The sequence below is a fragment of the Lissotriton helveticus genome, chromosome 7 (assembly GCF_964261635.1).
Source record: "Lissotriton helveticus chromosome 7, aLisHel1.1, whole genome shotgun sequence".
Classification (NCBI taxonomy): domain Eukaryota; kingdom Metazoa; phylum Chordata; class Amphibia; order Caudata; family Salamandridae; genus Lissotriton; species Lissotriton helveticus.
The window spans coordinates 1768234427-1768255975 of NC_136068.1; the positions used below are offsets into that span (position 1 = coordinate 1768234427).

A 21549-nucleotide genomic window follows, 5' to 3' on the forward strand; every position below is an offset into this window, starting at 1 on the left:
TCTATTCATACTTAAAGGGCAATTATTGTCACATGGACACTATTTTCGTGTCCAGGTTTTCATTTATCCTTTTAATGCATTCTGGCATCTGGAGCCTTGATTCACTGTCATCAAATGAAATGAATGTAAATATCAGCTTACAATGTTAAGTAAACACAAACTAAGACTTAGGGGCAGATTTACAAGCCCCATGCGCCACTTTTGCGTCACTTTTACCATGTTAAAAATGACGCAGAAGTGGGGCAAGAGGCTTGTAAATAAGCCTCTTAGTGCCTGGTATCCCGGTTAAATGGCTCTCTGGCTAGGACATAGTGCCTGGCGTCCTGGTGACATGGCGCCCTGTGCTTGAGGCCCTCTTTTTTAGGTTGGGGTGAATAAAGATTGCATATGTTTAATGCAAAGCAACTTAGTTGCCATGTAGTAATACCAGTCGTGGGTGGTAAAAGTTTCCAAATTTCATGTGTGAGTAGCTGAACCAGTCCAGGAATTGTCTTTGAATTCTGGGGTTTATAATGAGTTAAGAAAGGGACTACAACTCCCAGCATGCAATGAAAATAAAATTCCTGGTATGGATATTCTCAAGTGTGGCACTAGGTACAGTGAGAGCTCTAGAAGATGGCGCTCCTTTCCTAGGAGGTGATAACCCGGGTCTTCTTGGGCACATAGCTGAACCCCTAGAAAAGAGGACAGAGGTGGGCGTGGACCGGGAGATGGACGACGATCTCCCCTCAGCTGCCTCGCATGTGTGAGTGACGTCATCGAAGCCCCACCTGTCTCAGTCAGGTGTGCGGGGCCCTCCCGGGAGGCTTTAAACCGGGCTGAGGGAGTACGGTCCTGTTCCACGGACGGGCCCACAGCAGGTATCGGAGGGGGAGCGTGTTACGTTTGTTTTAGAGGCAGCCTTCGAACGTACCTGTTGCTATAGAGAGAGGAGGATGGGTGTATTCTGAGGTACCCTCGAGCTGCACACGTTCCGTTCCTCAAGTACACTATTTCTAAAAGAGGGTGTGTCGAAGATTTCGTTTTCAAAGTTTGTATTGAAAGGTTTCGCGGTTTTTAAATGACCCTAGCATTGATACAGGATTATAACACTTGCATTTATTCTATATATTTCTAACTGTGTTGTGACTTTGTCACGCAGCTGTGGTCGGTTTTATAGGAGATCCAATCGTGGTTTAATTCACAGTGGGCGGCCGTGGTTGTCTAGGATTGTAACCCCGGACCTGTCGTGCGTGTTTACATGCCGCTATAGGAATAAAGCGGCCTACGGCCGTTTCGGCCCGATGTCCCTTAGTCGAAGGATAATGCATTTCCGTCTCTACCAACCCCGTCAGTGTGGCATTTGTTAAGGTTTATTATCCCTGTGTGGAGGTGTTGAAGCGCTCGACTGATGGGAAGTTTCCTACAGTGTGGGCTGGGCGGTTGGAAGTGTTGCCTTTGCTTGGTCTTGTGTGGGAAATCTCGTGCAGGATGACCACCGAGGAGAGGGGATGTTGTGGGAGGCAGCGCTTAGCAGTCTTATGGCTGAAGAAGCATAGGACAGGCAGGCAATGTATGGTTTTCATGCAGTTTTAGGCCGCTCTGCACGGCCCCTTATGGTTTTTCCTATGATTATAGGTCACTCAGTTGGTTCCTGGGCTGTCCGTTCTAGGATGTTCTTTAGAGTGTATGGTCGTGAGCAGGCCTGGGTTGGCGGGAGAGCTGCTGCTGAGGTGATCTGCTGGCACTTCCTGAGGTATCTGACTGTCATGAGACGTGACGTCAAGAGGCCTCATGTTCTGCAGCTGGCAGGAAGCCACAGAGGGGACTAAATGCAGGCCTTCCATTGGTAGATGTCTTCAGTTATTCCGTGTCTGTGCAGTGGGTGGTGCTTTAGCGCGATGGACAAGACAGTCCTTATGAGTGTAGGCGTTTCACTGAGTATAAGGGAGTCTCTAGGCAGCCATTATGAACTACAAACGTCTTCCCGGCTGCTCTGTTCTAGGAATTGGTGAAGGCCCAAAAATGTATTCTTGATTTGACATTACTGTGTAATAACCATACTAGACGCACGTCAGCCCTGTGTCACTTACCTGGATGTCTCGAGCCCTGCGCTGGTCGGGCTGACCCATACCCACCGACTGTAGATGGGAGTTGAAAGAGTGATCATTATCCCGGATCTAGCCCAGGTTTGAGTGGTTGGGGAAGTTATTTTAGACATAGGCACAGAATAGCAAATAAAGGGTTTCCCGCCCAAGCACCCATGCATCCCAACAGCACAGGCCCCAGACCTCTGCAACCCCAGACAGACCCTCTTTCTTCAGGGAGAGCGGGGGCTCCGACGAGCTCGGAGCTGCAGGCTTATTTCACAAATCATGAAAGTGATTTTTCCACAGGAGGTGGGAGGAGGATTAATACTCCCAGGGGGGCATTTTACTGTGCACTTTTTTCTAAATACTAAAAAAAAAATCTCCCCTGGCAGTTAGGAAGGTAAACGAATTCCCTCTCCTACCCTAAGAGGAGTAAGGGGGTGCGGCCTGTCATCGTTGTCGTCTTTTTTTTTTTTTCTCGTGCCTTTTAGGTTCGCCCTCGCCTCTCCCTCTGGTGGGATATTGGCTCTGACCGTAAACTAGCTCATAATATGCGCGCAATGGTCAATAGCAGATTCAACCGATTTACTGAATTAAAACCCGCTCCTCCAAATTCAAGGACTTTGAAGGGCTCAGAAGTGGGCAGTGTGCCAGGCCTGTCCTAGGAGCAGAGACCACGCCCACAGGTGCTTGCCCTGGGCTCCTGTGACTGCACCTCATGTCTGCCTAACTCGCCCTACCCCTCGGGGGTAAGGGTCTCCTGAAGGCGTCCTTCAGAGGTCTGGGCACTGAAGCCGGCTCTAGTTTGCAGCCAATGCCTTTCCTCAGGTTTCTCAAACTGCATGTCCAGATTTCCTCAACAATTTCACGAAAACCCCCCCAAAAAAACTGCTTTGCCCAGACGACGTCACTCAGAGCAGCACCCGGAGACCCTTTCATGGTGTTCTGCCATATGTGCGTGCAATCGCTCCTGCGTTCCTGAGCCCTCCCCACTCACTGTGCCCCCCCCTTCCTTATGTCTCGTGTCTTTCTCCTTTTGAGCTGCAGTGGGATCACCAAAAAGTAACTGAGCAAGTCATTTAAACTCAACACAATGACGACATCTATAAAAAAACAATCCCATGTCCCACTTTAAAGTGACCTCCTTCAATTGTGGCCCAAAATACATCCCACAACCCTAGCTGACGTCATGAAACCAGCAGCGTTCTAGAATGCCTATTGGTGGTTAGCATGCAGGACGGGGTAAGTCACCTGTGTTTTTTCCCCTTCATTGGATGGCCTCTCTAGTGGGTCTATTTGGCAGTCAAAGCGAAAGCGCGACTGTACAATATATGTATACCTTAAATGGTATCCAGTCTGAACCTTAAGTCAAGTCCATCTAATGTGTCTGCAGACCAGTGAACGTGTGAGGCAGTACAAGAGCAGAAAGTAACCAATCGCAAGCTATATTTGTGATACACTAAAGAGACATGGCCAGGAGTGCAGCTGTCCTTGCAGGGTTGCCCTCATGTTATGATTTTGAGGGCTCTCAATTCTCGTATGAATTAAACCTCACACCTAGAAATGTCCCAGGACCCTAGAAGTGTTTTTACCCATTCTAAAGTACGTGCTCCTTGGCACAGTCCTCTTCCATATCACAGCCGGTTTATTTTTCCTAAACTTTTTCTTACCATTCCTGTTCTAGGAATTGTTTATCTGAAGCTTTCTCTCCCCAGACCACTTATTCAATTCTGGTAACCAAGATTCAACCCCAGGCCTGGGAAAGCTTTTCCACAAATTCATTCTGTTAATGACCAGTTATTTCCATGATGGCGTTCCATCTTAACTAAGTACACTCCAGAGTCCAGTGGGTCTCCAAGTGGTTTACAGAGGCTGAAGTAGATCATACTAATGCTCTTTTGTGGGCGTGTGGACCAGCAGTTGGGCTTATCAACGGGTAGTGCTGAGCATTTGTTGTACACGGAGGTAATACATGAGACGCACAGTCAAAGAATAAATCCGAGACCAATTTATACAAATTTTATCTTTTTATACACATTTCAGAATCCAGACCTTCAACGTAAGTACAGTTTTCGACAAAAATATGCACATGTAAGTAATGCATTTAAACCTATGCGCTTTTACACACAAAGCAACCCTATGGGAGGAAGATGCATAAAGGTAGGTACAGTTGATTTCAGGCGTTCATCCTCTGGAATCGTTTAAGTAGTGGGCGAAGGTAAAAAAAAAAAAAAAATACCAGCATTTCTTTGGCAACCACCAGGGTTCTACCAGGAGCAGGGGGCTGGTGAGGCTGGTAGCTGATGCTATGGAGAATGGGGCCACCTGAAGAGGCTGCACGGGAGGATTTGCAGGCGAGTCGAAGGGCTCCCAAAGGGGGCTCAAGTTGCAAGGGGTCTTGGAGCATGGGTGCACAGATGGTTCATCGGGACCCGGGTCAGGTGGCTCAGGTGCAGAGGGGTTAGGTCGGCTGGGTGCGCAAAGATGCACCTCATGGTTGGGGACAAAACACTGACAGGGGCCTGGATTACTCTCGAAGTGGGTCTCAGTGATGCTGATGTCCCTTCACTGCTGCTTGGTCCTGGTGCAGCTAGGATCTGGGTTAGACACACATAGTTGTTTAGTGCAGGGCATCCAGTAACCTGGGAATTGGTACCGCAGGGCTCTGGTTAGTCCGGATGTCTTCACACTCAGTGGGGAGACAGATCTGACCTTCCCGAGCATGTGCCATCTCCTGGTCATCTGCAGTGTCGGTTGGGCTGGGGAGCTGGAAGGAGGTTGGCCGGATTCTGCTTATAGGTGACTGCAGGGGCTTCGCTTCTTTACTCCAAGGAAGACTTTTAATGATGGTTGAAGTGCTGGCAGGCTACCAAGGCTTTGGTAGTTCTCCAGCTCACAGGATGAGTCACTGTGGCGACAGTCGAGAGAGGGCTGAGGACAGCAGGGTTTCATGGCAAAGTTCTGCTGTAGTTCTTGCCAGGCAGTGATTTTTCTTTTTTCTGTTCTGTCTAATCAGAGTTCTTGGGTTCAGTGGTGCCACCTAAGTACTTAATTTAAGGGTGTTTATGGGGAGTGGCGGGTAGTAGCCAATTAAGGTGTCTATACCCACTATATTACCAATTCCAGTGGGAAGTGGGCATAACACTGACCTTAGAAGGCTAACTCTTGCAAAAACCAATATAGCAGAATCTGAAAAGTGAGGTTGCATCAGTTGGCCCACCCTAGGGGAGGTGCTGGGTGAATGTGGGCGGATGTCCTAATCTAACTAATTTTCACGCCTGACTTCTGCCAAAAAGTGGGTACAGGGCAGGTGGTTGGGCACCTCCACTATCTGGAGAGGCCCAGGGTCACATATCAAAGGCCGCAGAGCCTTTGAAGCTTCCCACCCTGCAATGTCCATCCTGCTTGAAGGAGTTGGGAACACCTCTACCCATAGCAGGCTCTGTTCCTGGCCTCTGAAAGCAAAGGCTTTCACCTAAAGGGGTCAGAATCTTGTCTAGGGTGGCTGGCTGGTCTAGACCAGTCAGTCAACACACTAGTAGTCAGTAGATTTTCAAGGGGTACCTCTAAACTGCTCTTTGTGGCATTTAATAATAGAGTACAGGCATCAGTAAGTGTTTATTAATACAAGGTATTTGGTACCAAACACTTGGGGTACAGTGAAACTATCATGTGACAAGGCAACTCTTAATGGTTGGTTTCCAGCCCATGCACACGTTATGGTTTTTTGTGCACTGGTGTTATCTAATGCTGAACTTGGTTATCACCGGGACACATCCATCCTCAAATATGCCCCCACATGGGTGTAGTGCACCCTGCCATAGGGCTGTAAGTCCTTCCATAGGGGTGTCTTAACTATGCCACATGTAGTGCTGATGGGCATGGCACACCGGAATGTGTTCCAAAGCAACACAAGAGTGTAGTTTCCTTGAGAGAGTAGAAGTTGTAAAAAGAATCACAATGGATTCTTTAGAAAGCCCTCACTCACCAACCTAGTTGGTGACATGCCTCATCATCGGGCCCCACCAGGAAGGACCGAAACACCCCCGTGTGCTTCGACACCAGATTTACTGCGGAGCAGGTTATTTTGTGTGAGTGATCAAGTGATGTGAGAAGTGACTAGGTTGTGTCTGAGAGAATTTTATTCGTAGACCAACCCAGCAAGGTTAAGGAAAGCGGGCGGTTGAAAAGCTGGATCGATATTTCAGCTGTGCCACGCTCAGTGTGGTCAACATGTTTCTGCCTATCTGGGTGCAAACTAGCTAGGCATTCATCAGGACCAGTGTGCAGACCCCGGCAGCATGAGCGCGCTAAGGCTTACCCTGACCTAGTGGTCATAAATGTGAAAAAATAACTTAACCTGCTGTGTGCAGGGTACCTGGTGGTGTTCGGCACCCAACAGCTATGAGGTGTGATCACTAATCACATCATGGGTCTCGGGAGGGAGTGATGGCTGAATAGGCACACTGCCAGCGCAGTCAAGCATCCTCTTGGTACCTGTGGTCTGCCTCAATTACCGGACCCCGTCGATGAATGTGTGCCAAGTTGACTCTTTGGGTTTTCTCTGCACCAAGACACGCAGGCTGTGATAGCGGTTTGCATGAGCTTGGTGAGGGGGTCCTTTAGGGTGGCATAATTCGTGATGCAGCCCTTAGGGACCCCCTTTAGGTCCAATGCCCTAGGTACCAGGAGTATAACTTACTAGGGACTTACACTAGTACCTAAAGTAGTGCCAATTGTGGAACAATAGTACAGTTTATGGAAAGAACACTGGTTCTGGGAACCTGGTCAGCAGGAACCCAGCACACTTTCAGTCAAAATTGCAGCAGATGCCAGGCAAAAAGCGTGAGGTAACCATTTCAAGAGGCACTTTCCTACAGACTGGCATTCTTCATTTTGGAATGTCACCATGATGATGGAATGAGGTTTGTGGAGTAGACCCACTGTCTTCAGCCGGCAGGTGACCCCCCCGTACTTGTACCAGACTGTGAAAGCCTGGAGATGACCTCTCAGGGTGTTGTGGGCTACAGCCACTGCTCAGTCAGCAAGTGACTATACTACTTGTACCAGACCCTGAAAGCCCTATAGATCTCCTCTTGGGGGATGAGGGGGGTGGGGTTGTGGGCCAAAACCACTGTCCTCTGCTGTCAGGTGACCTCCAGTACCTGTGCCAGACCCTGCATGCCTGGATACGGTCCCTCAGGGGGTTGTAGGCAAGAACCACTCATGTTATGTTATGTTAATTTCGATTTATATAGCGCCAAATCACCGACAGGTCTCTTAGCGCTTGCTTTGGGAACCCGTCCTGGCTTTCCCTGCGAGATTACCCCTACTAGGCATCCCCAAGGTGAAGACCAGGCATCCCGCCGCGGTGGGCCATAGTGGAGATTGCTAAAAAACGGTGATGGATCAAGCCCTGATCTTTGGACTGGGTAGGAGTGTTCTGCTTAATTCAGATACTCTGTCCATCACCACCCCCTTTATGAATCATTTTGGCCACCACAAGTGTGGAAGGGTATGCTCAGATGTGAGTCCCTTGCTCACTGCACCATCAGGATTCAAGCAAGCCGGGCCGAAGACGGCTGTAATGCCAGAAACCGGTCCCCGGAAGCTTGTTTCCTTTCCAGTAAAGAATTGGCTTGGTAGTTTGGTCTGACCTGTTCCCATGATGCACTGGGCCAGGGTCAGACTAATTTGCATGTAGCCAGGTTCTGAGCTGGGATGGTGCAGTGAGCTAAACGGTGATGGATCAAGCCCTGATCTTTGGACTGGGTAGGAGTGTTCTGTTTAATTCAGATACTCTGTCCATCACCACCCCCTTTATGAATCATTTTGGCCACCACAAGTGTGGAAGGGTATGCTCAGATGTGAGTCCCTTGCTCACTGCACCATCAGGATTCAAGCAAGCCGGGCCGAAGACGGCTGTAATGCTAGAAACCGGTCCCCGGAAGCTTGTTTCCTTTCCAGTAAAGAATTGGCTTGGTAGTTTGGTCTGACCTGTTCCCATGATGCACTGGGCCAGGGTCAGACTAATTTGCATGTAGCCAGGTTCTGAGCTGGGATGGTGCAGTGAGCTAAAAAACGGTGATGGATCAAGCCCTGATCTTTGGACTGGGTAGGAGTGTTCTGCTTAATTCAGATACTCTGTCCATCACCACCCCCTTTATGAATCATTTTGGCTACCACAAGTGTGGAAGGGTATGCTCAGATGTGAGTCCCTTGCTCACTGCACCATCAGGATTCAAGCAAGCCGGGCCGAAGACGGCTGTAATGCCAGAAACCGGTCCCCGGAAGCTTGTTTCCTTTCCAGTAAAGAATTGGCTTGGTAGTTTGGTCTGCCCTGTTCCCATGATGCACTGGGCCAGGGTCAGACTAATTTGCATGTAGCCAGGTTCTGAGCTGGGATGGTGCAGTGAGCTAAAAAACGGTGATGGATCAAGCCCTGATCTTTGGACTGGGTAGGAGTGTTCTGCTTAATTCAGATACTCTGTCCATCACCACCCCCTTTATGAATCATTTTGGCCACCACAAGTGTGGAAGGGTATGCTCAGATGTGAGTCCCTTGCTCACTGCACCATCAGGATTCAAGCAAGCCGGGCAGAAGACGGCTGTAATGCCAGAAACCGGTCCCCGGAAGCTTGTTTCCTTTCCAGTAAAGAATTGGCTTGGTAGTTTGGTCTGCCCTGTTCCCATGATGCACTGGGCCAGGGTCAGACTAATTTGCATGTAGCCAGGTTCTGAGCTGGGATGGTGCAGTGAGCTAAAAAACGGTGATGGATCAAGCCCTGATCTTTGGACTGGGTAGGAGTGTTCTGCTTAATTCAGATACTCTGTCCATCACCACCCCCTTTATGAATCATTTTGGCCACCACAAGTGTGGAAGGGTATGCTCAGATGTGAGTCCCTTGCTCACTGCACCATCAGGATTCAAGCCGGGCCGAAGACGGCTGTAATGCCAGAAACCGGTCCCCGGAAGCTTGTTTCCTTTCCAGTAAAGAATTGGCTTGGTAGTTTGGTCTGCCCTGTTCCCATGATGCACTGGGCCAGGGTCAGACTAATTTGAATGTAGCCAGGTTCTGAGCTGGGATGGTGCAGTGAGCTAAAAAACGGTGATGGATCAAGCCCTGATCTTTTGACTGGTTAGGAGTGTTCTGCTTAATTCAGATACTCTGTCCATCACCACCCCCCTTATGAATCATTTTGGCCACCACAAGTGTGGAAGGGTATGCTCAGATGTGAGTCCCTTGCTCACTGCACCATCAGGATTCAAGCAAGCCGGGCAGAAGACGGCTGTAATGCCAGAAACCGGTCCCCGGAAGCTTGTTTCCTTTCCAGTAAAGAATTGGCTTGGTAGTTTGGTCTGCCCTGTTCCCATGATGCACTGGGCCAGGGTCAGACTAATTTGCATGTAGCCAGGTTCTGAGCTGGGATGGTGCAGTGAGCTAAAAAACGGTGATGGATCAAGCCCTGATCTTTGGACTGGGTAGGAGTGTTCTGCTTAATTCAGATACTCTGTCCATCACCACCCCCTTTATGAATCATTTTGGCCACCACAAGTGTGGAAGGGTATGCTCAGATGTGAGTCCCTTGCTCACTGCACCATCAGGATTCAAGCAAGCCGGGCCGAAGACGGCTGTAATGCCAGAAACCGGTCCCCGGAAGCTGGTTTCCTTTCCAGTAAAGAATTGGCTTGGTAGTTTGGTCTGCCCTGTTCCCATGATGCACTGGGCCAGGGTCAGACTAATTTGCATGTAGCCAGGTTCTGAGCTGGGATGGTGCAGTGAGCTAAAAAACGGTGATGGATCAAGCCCTGATCTTTGGACTGGGTATGAGTGTTCTGCTTAATTCAGATACTCTGTCCATCACCACCCCCTTTATGAATCATTTTGGCCACCACAAGTGTGGAAGGGTATGCTCAGATGTGAGTCCCTTGCTCACTGCACCATCAGGATTCAAGCAAGCCGGGCGGAAGACGGCTGTAATGCCAGAAACCGGTCCCCGGAAGCTTGTTTCCTTTCCAGTAAAGAATTGGCTTGGTAGTTTGGTCTGCCCTGTTCCCATGATGCACTGGGCCAGGGTCAGACTAATTTGCATGTAGCCAGGTTCAGAGCTGGGATGGTGCAGTGAGCTAAAAAACGGTGATGGATCAAGCCCTGATCTTTGGACTGGGTAGGAGTGTTCTGCTTAACTCAGATACTCTGTCAATCACCACCCCCTTTATGAATCATTTTGGCCACCACAAGTGTGGAAGGGTATGCTCAGATGTGAGTCCCTTGCTCACTGCACCATCAGGATTCAAGCAAGCCGGGCCGAAGACGGCTGTAATGCCAGAAACCGGTCCCCGGAAGCTTGTTTCCTTTCCAGTAAAGAATTGGCTTGGTAGTTTGGTCTGCCCTGTTCCCATGATGCACTGGGCCAGGGTCAGACTAATTTGCATGTAGCCAGGTTCTGAGCTGGGATGGTGCAGTGAGCTAAAAAACGGTGATGGATCAAGCCCTGATCTTTGGACTGGGTATGAGTGTTCTGCTTAATTCAGATACTCTGTCCATCACCACCCCCTTTATGAATCATTTTGGCCACCACAAGTGTGGAAGGGTATGCTCAGATGTGAGTCCCTTGCTCACTGCACCATCAGGATTCAAGCAAGCCGGGCCGAAGACGGCTGTAATGCCAGAAACCGGTCCCCGGAAGCTTGTTTCCTTTCCAGTAAAGAATTGGCTTGGTAGTTTGGTCTGCCCTGTTCCCATGATGCACTGGGCCAGGGTCAGACTAATTTGCATGTAGCCAGGTTCTGAGCTGGAATGGTGCAGTGAGCAAAAAAACGGTGATGGATCAAGCCCTGATCTTTGTACTGGGTAGGAGTGTTCTGCTTAATTCAGATACTCTGTCCATCACCACCCCCTTTATGAATCATTTTGGCCACCACAAGTGTGGAAGGGTATGCTCAGATGTGAGTCCCTTGCTCACTGCACCATCAGGATTCAAGCAAGCCGGGCCGAAGACGGCTGTAATGCCAGAAACCGGTCCCCGGAAGCTTGTTTCCTTTCCAGTAAAGAATTGGCTTGGTAGTTTGGTCTGCCCTGTTCCCATGATGCACTGGGCCAGGGTCAGACTAATTTGCATGTAGCCAGGTTCTGAGCTGGGATGGTGCAGTGAGCTAAAAAACGGTGATGGATCAAGCCCTGATCTTTGGACTGGGTAGGAGTGTTCTGCTTAATTCAGATACTCTGTCCATCACCACCCCCTTTATGAATCATTTTGGCCACCACAAGTGTGGAAGGGTATGCTCAGATGTGAGTCCCTTGCTCACTGCACCATCAGGATTCAAGCAAGCCGGGCCGAAGACGGCTGTAATGCCAGAAACCGGTCCCCGGAAGCTTGTTTCCTTTCCAGTAAAGAATTGGCTTGGTAGTTTGGTCTGCCCTGTTCCCATGATGCACTGGGCCAGGGTCAGACTAATTTGCATGTAGCCAGGTTCTGAGCTGGGATGGTGCAGTGAGCTAAAAAACGGTGATGGATCAAGCCCTGATCTTTGGACTGGGTAGGAGTGTTCTGCTTAATTCAGATACTCTGTCCATCACCACCCCCTTTATGAATCATAGTGGAGATTAAGCAAGCTATTGCCCAGAGCTGCAGAGTGTGAACCCATGATTCGAGTAGGCACCGAGGCGAGAATTATCAAGTCCGTGACCATTTGGGCTCAAGACTCTGCCGCGTCGGGAATTGAACCCTAGTCCCGGGTCTGACCTCTGCATCAGGGTCTGCCTCCTCTAACCAGTGAGCCACACTTCTCCACCACTCATCAGCTGGCAAGTGGCCCCCTCCCCCTGTTCTTATGCCACACCCAGCAAAACTAGAGATGACCTGTCAGATGGCTTGTGGGCTACCTGAAGTATGTACTAGAAACTTCTTGGTATGGGGTGGTGAAGTTGGGAATTAATGCAACAATGGGACCATGTCCAATGCTAAGTTAAGTAAGTTATGAGTTCCAAGCACCCCCTTTACTGTTGCTATAAATCTCATTCTGTGGGTAGTTTGCCTAAAGCTCTTCTCTGGAAACAGAGGTTGCACACTCCTAGGGTAGCGTTCACACTCGAGCGGGGCTCTTTAGAGGTTCATACTATACTTCTTACCATTACCATGCTAAGGTCTGTGAATGGTGTAGCTTTCACTTTATGAAGATAAAACAAAAACAATGATTCTAGTTTGTAAAATCAAGAGAATTCAAAGTGCGGAACATGGCAACCAGAGCAGGCCATGAATAACGGACAGTATTATTCGGAGTAGCACTGGACTTTTCTTCCACAGCGCCACCTTGGCGTCAAAGGCTCCTTCAGCCCACTGACAAGCCATTGTGTTGGGTAAGGGTCACAGACGCCATCCTCTGCCTCGGCATTTCAGGGGCTTCAGGGTGATTCTTCTTGGGTCTGAAGTCTACTGGCCCTGACGCAGCACTCACTGACGCCTCTGCCGTAGCTGAAGGGAAGGGATCCCCTTGATGTTAAATTAAATATTACTTTTAACCAGTCTGCAAAATGACAGCGGTTCAGGCCTTGATCATGTCAAGACTAGATTACTGCAATATCGCGTACCTAGAAGGCACACTGGGCAGGATCAAGAGACTCCAAAGAGTTCAGAATGCTGCTGCGTGGCTCCCACTAAACCTGTCGAAAGCAGGCGTTGATTGGGGTGGTGTTTAAGTAGCTCATTGGCTTTTGGTGAAGCTGAGATCCTTGTTTAAGGCCTTGTTGTTTTTCCAAAGCATTTACTACCAAAGGTCCATGGTACCTTCAATCATATATTAGACCTTATGTACCGTTGAGGAACCAGAGATCGGCAGGGGATATGCGGATGGTTCCCAGAGTCAAGAAGGTGTGTATTGGTGGGAGCTCATTTGGCTGAGCGCCAAAGTTGTGGAATGCTCGGCCCTTACTGGTTCGTCAGAATATTTGTTTTTTCTGTGTTTTTCAGCTCAGGACACTGAGGGGGGTCTTGTATAGCCTTCTAGCCCGCCATTGCAGGCTATACTGACCACTAAAGGCCCGTTCCAGCGTTAAAGGCCTACGGTGAGGTTTGTAACAAGGGAGCTTCCTTTAATGGCTGGTATAGCCCAGCTATGGAGGGCTATAAGGCTATTCGAACATTCCACCACTGGAGGGCAGAATGTTTTAACATAAAGCAAAGGCCTCAGTGAGCCAGAGGGGATTTTAATCCCAGAGCACTTCATTGTCTTCAGTGGTGCTCCCAATGTTCTAATCCGATGTATTTTGGTCTGGGGACACCTGTACCTAGCGCTAGGACACCTCATGTGAGGTAGCTATGCACTCTAGATATCGTATTACTGTAGTCATTATTCCTGGCGGCAGGTGCCTCCGGGCTGGACGATAGTCCAGCCAGGGCTGGAGGATTGTCTCTTGTCCTATGGATTATGAGCCAGCTGACTTTGAGCTTTGGTACAGATGGGATGATGTTTAGACTGAGGAGATGCCCAGTCATGGTGTGTGCTATGATAATCTTTCTCACCCAGGGTGGTGTGGAGTGCAAAAATATCTTTTGACTGGGGGAGTGTGTGACATTGATCCACATTCAGTCCATCACTTGTTGTTTTTGCAATTGCCGCCCTAAGTGCGCTGGGGATGCCCAGACGTGGGTCCCAGGCACTCCACACCACTTGGAGTCAAGCTAGCCGGGCTGAAGAGAGGTGTTACCTCGAAACCGGTCCGGTCCTCGGATGCTTGATTCCGTTCTGGGAAGGACATGGCTTTTGTAGTTCGGACTGGACTGTTCCCATGGGGCAACAGGGTCAGAGCTGATTTGCATATCGCCATTGTCTAACCCAGGGTGGTGTGGAGTGCAAAAAAACGATGGATTTGGGCCCAGATCTTTTGACTGGGGGAGTGTGTGACATTGATCCACATTCAGTCCATCACTTGTTGTTTTTGCAATGATAATCTTTCTTACAAGGCACACCAGCTGACCTCTTCGACAGAACTGCCAGCTAAAGGTCAGGTGACCACTGTGCCCATCCGACCCTGGCTTTCGGCGTAATCCAATAGTTAGACTGGCCCAGTTGCTAGGCTTTTGGTAGAGTAGTTGCTCTTGATTTGCCTGACCCCATTTGCTGGAATCTTCGTTGTTTGCTTCCCTGGCCTGGCTCACGAAGAACAGATCTACTTGGTTTCTCGGCATAAGTTATTTCTGTCTGTATCCTATCCTATAGCCTCACCTGAGGTTTGAGGGAAGACTGGACACTACTGGACTGAAGAGGGCCCAGCAGCTCTCTATTCAGCTCTCTGCATCTAAAGGAGGTGATATGGCCCTCCAGTGCCTTTGATTATCTGAAATATTATTGCCTTTGACACCTATCCTATGGGACGACTTTTTAAGATCACCTTAAGTCACTGTTGGCTCTACTAAGAGATGCTGCTTATTGGCCAGTCTTGCAAGAGGTCAGTCATCACTTGGGTTTAGTATGGGATGGTAGCTTCTTTTTATCATACCGTTATCTAATCTTTCTTACAATACTATTGGCTGTGGTAGTCCAGTGTAACTCTTTGGCTAGGCTCCCAGCTATTGAGTCCACCTTAAGCTCACCTCAATGGCTAGAAGATCCAGTGAATACTGGTATGAAGTTGGAAGTAGACCCCAGGCCTTAGCCAAACATGCTCTCCAAATCCATATGACTCAGTAATGCTGGGACTGATATCCTGTGAGATGGGTGCTAGGGGAGTAAGTGGGACCCTTCCTGGGAAGCTGCTTGTGTTCAGACCTTGCATGGAATCCTGGGAGAGGGGTCCTAGATGGGTAGGTGGGACCCTTCCTGGGAGGATGAGAGGCTGCTTGTATTAGGACCTTGAGCGGAATCTTGGGAGAGGGGTCATAGATGGGTAGGAGAGCCCTATCTGGTTGTCTATTTTCCCCTCCGATTGGGAGGTTGCTTGTGTTCAGACCTTGTTTGGAACAGTCCACGGGTGAGAGGTATTGTACTGTGATGAGTGTGTCTTGCTTGAGGCCAGAAGAGCAGTTTTGTGATGAATCACATGGCCATCTTTTATTTCCAAAGCTGCTTCTGTTTTGGATACCTTTCCAAGGAGCTCATTTGTGTAAATTGGCCGTAATTTCTTGGGATAGGTCTTTTTGGGGGGGGGGGGGGGGGAGGGGAAATAAGAGTTTAAAACTCATATAATTCTTTGGCTAATGAAAGCCCAAATCCATACAAGTCTCCTGGATATCTGGGTAGTCAATGCTGTGGTGGATGAGCAGGAAAGCTTCCAGCACCCTTCTTTGACTCCCACTTGAGTGTTTTCTCCTGGACTTGTAAGTTCTTCTAATGGACTAGGCTCATTTGAGCCAGCTAACGAAGCCTTGTCCTTTGGTTTGGCTAGAATTGCTGTGGGAGTGCAGTTCGGCTTGGTGGGCCCTGCTGTGATCTTTGGCTGTCTGGCAGTTCTAATTACACCTTCTCCCTTGAGTTGGCTGATTCTGCTTCTCCTAGTTTGAGGAAGTTGGTCCTACTAATTAAGCCTTGCTGGCACTTGCTTGACCAGCTCATGAAGACTAGTACTTTGGGATGGCTGACCTTGCAAATGGAAGCCTTTTCATTTGGGTTTCTCTATTACCAGATCCCTCACACTTTGCTTTTTTTTGTGCTTTTTGTTCATCTTAACCAATAATTTGAGCTGTCTTACTTTGTTTCAACAGCTTCTACTGGACCTCCTGCCAAGATGAGAGCTGAAATTGATGCAGGTGTGAGCCTTATTCTGAAGTTGCTCAATCGGAGAAGAAAGTTTCACCCTCGGAGAGTGGAAAGGTTCGGTGAGGTACTTACATCGCTGCTGCTTCTGAAGTATGAAGGCCACTGGTACCCTGATGCCCCCATGCGGGGCCAGGCCTACAGGTGAGGGACCGGATTCACCAATGTTGCAGTTGTAGAGTCCCCGAGGACAGTGGTTGAGAATATTTCTTGGGTTTTGGTGGACCACTGCTTTTAAAGCTGTGATGAGGGGGAGTTATGTAACTTTAGAGCAGCTGGGTCTGGCAACTCCAGTCTGGGACCACACCACAGGGCAGTACCTCCTGTTGCCCAGGGGCTGGAACAATGTCTTCTCCTGCCCCACCTGGCCTGTTTTGGATCTTCTCAGATATTCTTAAGGTGTCTCCTAGCATCTGAACGTCCTGTCTGCATATAGCATCACCTGACCCATCCCTCTTTGATCTGGCTACCACCTCCCTGACTGAAGGCCCCATAAAATGCCAGGCTGAATGCAGCAGCGAAACGACTGGCCTTGTTGGTAGAATACATAGCCCTGTGAAACTCATCTAACATTCTCTGTAGTATGTGGAATATGATGGGTGACCTGGTGTCTGGTACCTGTGTCTCTCCTCTAGTCCATCCCTTAAGCGCCACCCTTAAGGGGAACGTCCTGTTGCCCTCTGATTTTCCAAGAAACAAAAGGGGGTTTAGGCTCTAAATCAGGAAGGCTGAGCCCTATTCAAATCAAAAACACCAAAATGTCAGTACTGATGCACAATTCTCACATTATTGACAGTGCATTGAATTGAAACAATCGCATATAAAACAATTTAAATAAAAATCGATCTGTTTAAATCTTTTTCAGCCACCGCATTCCACACTCGCACAACTATTTTATTAAACATCCTTCACCCATAACATTTCATCTTTCATACCCCAATCTCTCAAACACACTCCAAAAATCCTCAGACACCCCTCAATTCAACTTTACACACATTCCAGCATCCCAAAACCCTTACCCACATTTAAATATTATATGATCAAAAAACATCTAATTATAAAACAAAAGCCAACCAAGAAACAATTGACAAATTAGAAAGTCAACGCAATTCTTTTACAGTGACTTATATTTAATTTGCCACACAAAAGGTCGACTTGTTTCGAACCCCTTCAAATATGGGTTTCTCACGACCAGAAAGCTAAATAAATGCTGCGAGATCAACCGATCTCTGGTTCAATATCTTCTAATGACCCTGATTGGGGGGTGGTGGTCTCGCCTTGCCTGAGGGGGGCCAATCCTGGCCGGCCTAGCTGGCATGCAATTGGAGGCGGAGGAGGCCCACCTGCCTCCGGACTGTGTTTTACCCAGGCCTCCATCGGGTCCGGCTTCGCCTACCTGACCCGGGTTTTATTCTACTGTGCACTGATCTGAGCTGGTCATTTGGTAGATAGATTTGAACTTTGGAAGATAAAGCCAGGCTTTTTCCATGAAGGTATATAAAAATAAGGCACCCTGTTTTTAAAAAAAAAAAAAAAAAAAAAAAAAAACTACCTCTGGACTACCGGAGGCCAGTGTAGCACACTGCCACATGCAGCACACAGCCTGGACCAGTTGCCAGCCTGCCGCTGCCGAGGCATGAGGGAAAATTAGGCACGCCGGCGGCATACCTCCGCTACAGGACCAGAAAAGGGGAGGGATCCTGCCACAGGTGATCAGGGGGTCTGACCTTGTGGGGGGATTAAGGGAGCAGTGCTACAATGTGTGATTGGGAGGGAGGGCGAGGGGTGAGGGAGAAAAGTAGACCAAAATGTTTGTGTGAAAAAGGCCGCTTTATTAGGAAACACACATTACAATATGTAAACCCTGGCAAAGCATGACAAAACTAGACCTCACTAAATAAATAAATAACTTCAAACCCCGCCCCCACCCCCTCCCCTAAAATTCATTGGCCCCTCCCCCAACAATACAGCATTAAAACATTACAATAACATTATAAACATAACATCATCAATAAAGCATTACATCATCCATTAAATCATTGTCATCACTTAACACATTACGTCATCAACAAACCCCCATCACATAATGAAAACCAGGCCCTCGATAACCAAAAGCCTGCCTGACCCTTCACCCCTGTCAAGACCCCCCAAAACCTGAACGTTCAAGCAATGACCAACTTCCCCTTTACCTGTCAATCAATGAATCAGACCAATACTCACCAAAAAACTTTACAATAAACAGCACCGAAACAACAAAAACCCCGCCACCCAGAAAGGCAGGGGGGGGGGGGAGGAGAACTACACCACCCCCCTTTCTGCCCCCCCGCTAGGAAAATAGAAGCAGAAACTAACAAAATTCAACGCTGCATCGACAGTGAACGTGCCAAAACCTCACGCAGCTCCAACAAATATAGGTCCATCACTATTCTGGAAAGATGAACCCCATCGTCCCTGATAAACTCCACTGTCTCGAAGCGTATCTCTCTATGGGAAATCCTGCTGAAACCAAGCAACCGGCAACATCTAGAAACCTCGGAATTCACCTTTTTCCTGACTCTGTCTACCGCTTTGGGGTTTACCGCTCCTCTCCAAATCCTACGCGGAACTAGTTCAGTCCAGAAAACATGGCAACCAGCCCAAACTCTTTAATGAGACTCAAATCTTTTTTGATAGCTCGCAACAATACAACACCCTTCGTAGTACAGAGATCGTTCTCCCCCAAATGAATCACTAGAATGTCAGGACAGAGCCCACCCACCATACTGTTGTTGAGACATGGAATTAACTCTTTCCATAGCATACCACCTTTCCCCTTCCAAACAATGTTAAACATGTGAGCATTAAAACCCAAAAGCTCTCCGAAGTAACTCTGCGCCGCCTGGACTCAGGCCCATTTCACGAAGGAATGCCCAACTATCCAGACTGTCACCACTGGAGAACGGGGCCCAGCGACAGATCCTATAAAAGAAAACATAGTTAAAGCTTATGGAAAGGTAGATGACGCATGCGCCTCCTCCGCCTGGCTTCTCACGTAACGCTGAAAGCAGTTGGAAGACCAACGTCCCAACCTCATGATATCCCTTTGCGTCCAGCCTCTATTAAAAGCTTCAGTTGCAGCACCAATCCGAAAAGAATGTGTACCATATAAATTCCCATCCAGACCCAAGTGTTGTAACGCCTTGCGCAAAACCATGCGAAATTGGTACGCTGTAACCGGAGTGTTATTAATATGCTGGAAGACTAGAGCATCATCACCACCCCCCGATAAAGAATGCCAGCGCCGGGCCAACAATAAAGGGCAAGTAATTTTAGGAGATCGTGCTTCCAACCACACTCCTTTCCCCAACTGTCTCTGATCAGTTTTGGAACTAGCTAACCAAACATGTACCCCTTCATCTGAACAAAAAACATCACGCCACAAAATTCCACACTTACATTTGGAACCCAACAACTCCGATACCCTGAAAGCCCCAAAGAACATAAATGCCATTAACATTGCAAACAAGCAAGACTCAAAGTCATCTGAACAAACCGAAGGCAAAATAGCTATCAACCGAGCCAGCATCTGCCAGGATAACGGGGCCCGTAATCTACTAGAATGGCCTTGTTCTATAGCCCAGCCCTCTAGCATTCTCCTGCCAATCTCACCTGCTGAAGGAGAATAACCCCAAACCAACTTACCCATGAAAGCTATTCCTGCCAGTTTTCCAGCAATAGTTACTCTAGTCAGACCTTTATCCATAAGATCTAAAATGAATTTCACCACGTCTTCAGAACGACGCCAAACCTCACGCCTGCAAGCGCCGGACTCCAAAAACTCCCTTCAAGCTAGAGAATATGCTGAACGCGTAGACACAGATAAAGAACCTACCACCAATTGTAAGACCCGATGTTGCCTACGTGCCACAGATGAATCGGCATCGGGGTTGGTGATCTGTCCGCCTAGCTGGCCAGTCCACGGAATCTCCCCCACTGTGAACGAGACAGAGCATCCGCAATGTCATTGTCCACCCCAGGAATGTGCAAAGCACGAAAGTGAATGTCGTGTTTCAAACAGCCCAGCACAAAGACTCATGAGCTTCAAAACCTGTTCATCCCTGGCAGACTGTCGATTAACAATCTCCACAACAGCCATGTTGTCCACACGAAAAAGCACCTTCTTGTGTGCCAAGACCTCCCCCCACAGGGTCAAAGCCACCAGTAAAGGGAAAAGCTCCAAAAAGGTTATGCTGCGACCACCATTCAACCACTCATCCGGCCATCGTTCCGCACACCATCTCCCATTCCAATACAAGCCAAATCCCTCACTGCCTGCTGCATCAGAAAACATTTGCACATCCCACTGGAAGTCAACGTCCCGAACCAAAGGTACACCATTAAAAGAAGAGAGAAAAAATTTCCACATTCTCAAATCCTCCTTGACACCAGCAGACAAGCGAACATGGTAGTGAGGCAAATGTCGGCCTGCAAGAGCCCTGCCCAATCTGCGACAAAGTTCTCCCTGCTCTCACCACCCTGCACGCAAAATTGAGGTGACCTAGCAACACCTGAATATCTCTCACCATCACTTTCCGTTTTGACAACATGTTTTCAAGCAACTCCAGCATCTTTACTTTTTTGTCCTCTGGCAAGCGAGCCCGCATTGCCACCGAATCAATTTCAATTCCCAAAAAGGACAAGACAGTAGCAGGACCCACAGTTTTCTCGGGAGCTAAAGGAACTCCCAGATCCTCCATAAGCCCTTGGAAGGTGTCCAGAGCAGACTGGCACTCCGTGGAGCCCGGGGACCCGACAAAGAAAGTCATCTAGGTAGTGCGTTACCAATGAGTGACCAGACTGATGAGTAAAGTACCATTGTAGAAAAGTGCTGAAACACTCAAAAAGAGCACAGGAGATGGAGCAACCCATCGGCAATGCCTTATCCACATACCATCTTCCTGAAAATTGTATGCCCAGCAGACACCAGTCATCTGGATGGACAGGCAGCAGCCGGAAAGCAGACTTAATGTCACACTTAGACATCTCAGCAGCTGCGCCCGCGGTCACAACAAGTGACATGGCCACGTCAACTGAGGAATAAGAGACCGAAGTAGAATCAGGGTCAATAAAATCGTTCACAGACGACCCTTCCGGCCATGACAAGTGCTGAATAAGCCTGAATTGTCCCGGATCTTTTTTCGTGACTACTCCAACCGGTGATATTATCAAATTATGGATCGGCCAATCATGAAAAGGGCCAGCCATCCTTCCTTCACGCACTTCTTTGTTTAATTTGTCTTGAACCACTGCGCCATGCTCAGACGCTGATTTCAAATTAGCAGACCATCTCCTTTGTCTTGAACCCATGTAACCCAAACTAAATCCAAATTCAAAACTTCCAACAATTTCCCTTTCGCAGCTTCATCATAATCCTGAAGTTCAAGGCGCAACTTTTCAAGCTTAACCGGTGTATGAGCCCTTGGGCCCAACACCCTGATTACCTCTAGATCCCCTACCCCCTGAAAACTGTTGGGACGTTCCTGAACCACCTGCACCTGACTGTTTCCCCTGTTTCCCTCCTGCTGGCTTGTTATCCCAGCATCTAGCCAAGGGGTGCCGCTTACCACAACCGGAGCATTCGTGTCTGAACTTACAATACTCTCTACTACAGGACCCTTTGTTAAACTCCCAGCACGTGCCAACGCGAGCCTGTGTGTTTGAGCTACTTCCCACCCCTCCCCTGGTGGG

The 21549-nt window shown here is 48.6% G+C and overlaps 1 protein-coding gene across 1 annotated transcript in view; it reads left to right on the plus strand.

Annotated features, from left to right (window-relative positions):
- Positions 1–833: 833 nt before the first annotated feature.
- Positions 834–21549, plus strand: part of LOC144767696 (protein BTG3-like) — a 48589-nt gene continuing 27873 nt past the window's right edge. The window contains exons 1-2 of the mRNA XM_078651091.1: positions 834–860; positions 15771–15966. Coding sequence (XP_078507217.1) covers positions 15794–15966 — 173 coding nt within the window. The 5' untranslated portion in view covers positions 834–860; positions 15771–15793. The remainder of the gene's footprint in view (positions 861–15770; positions 15967–21549) is intronic.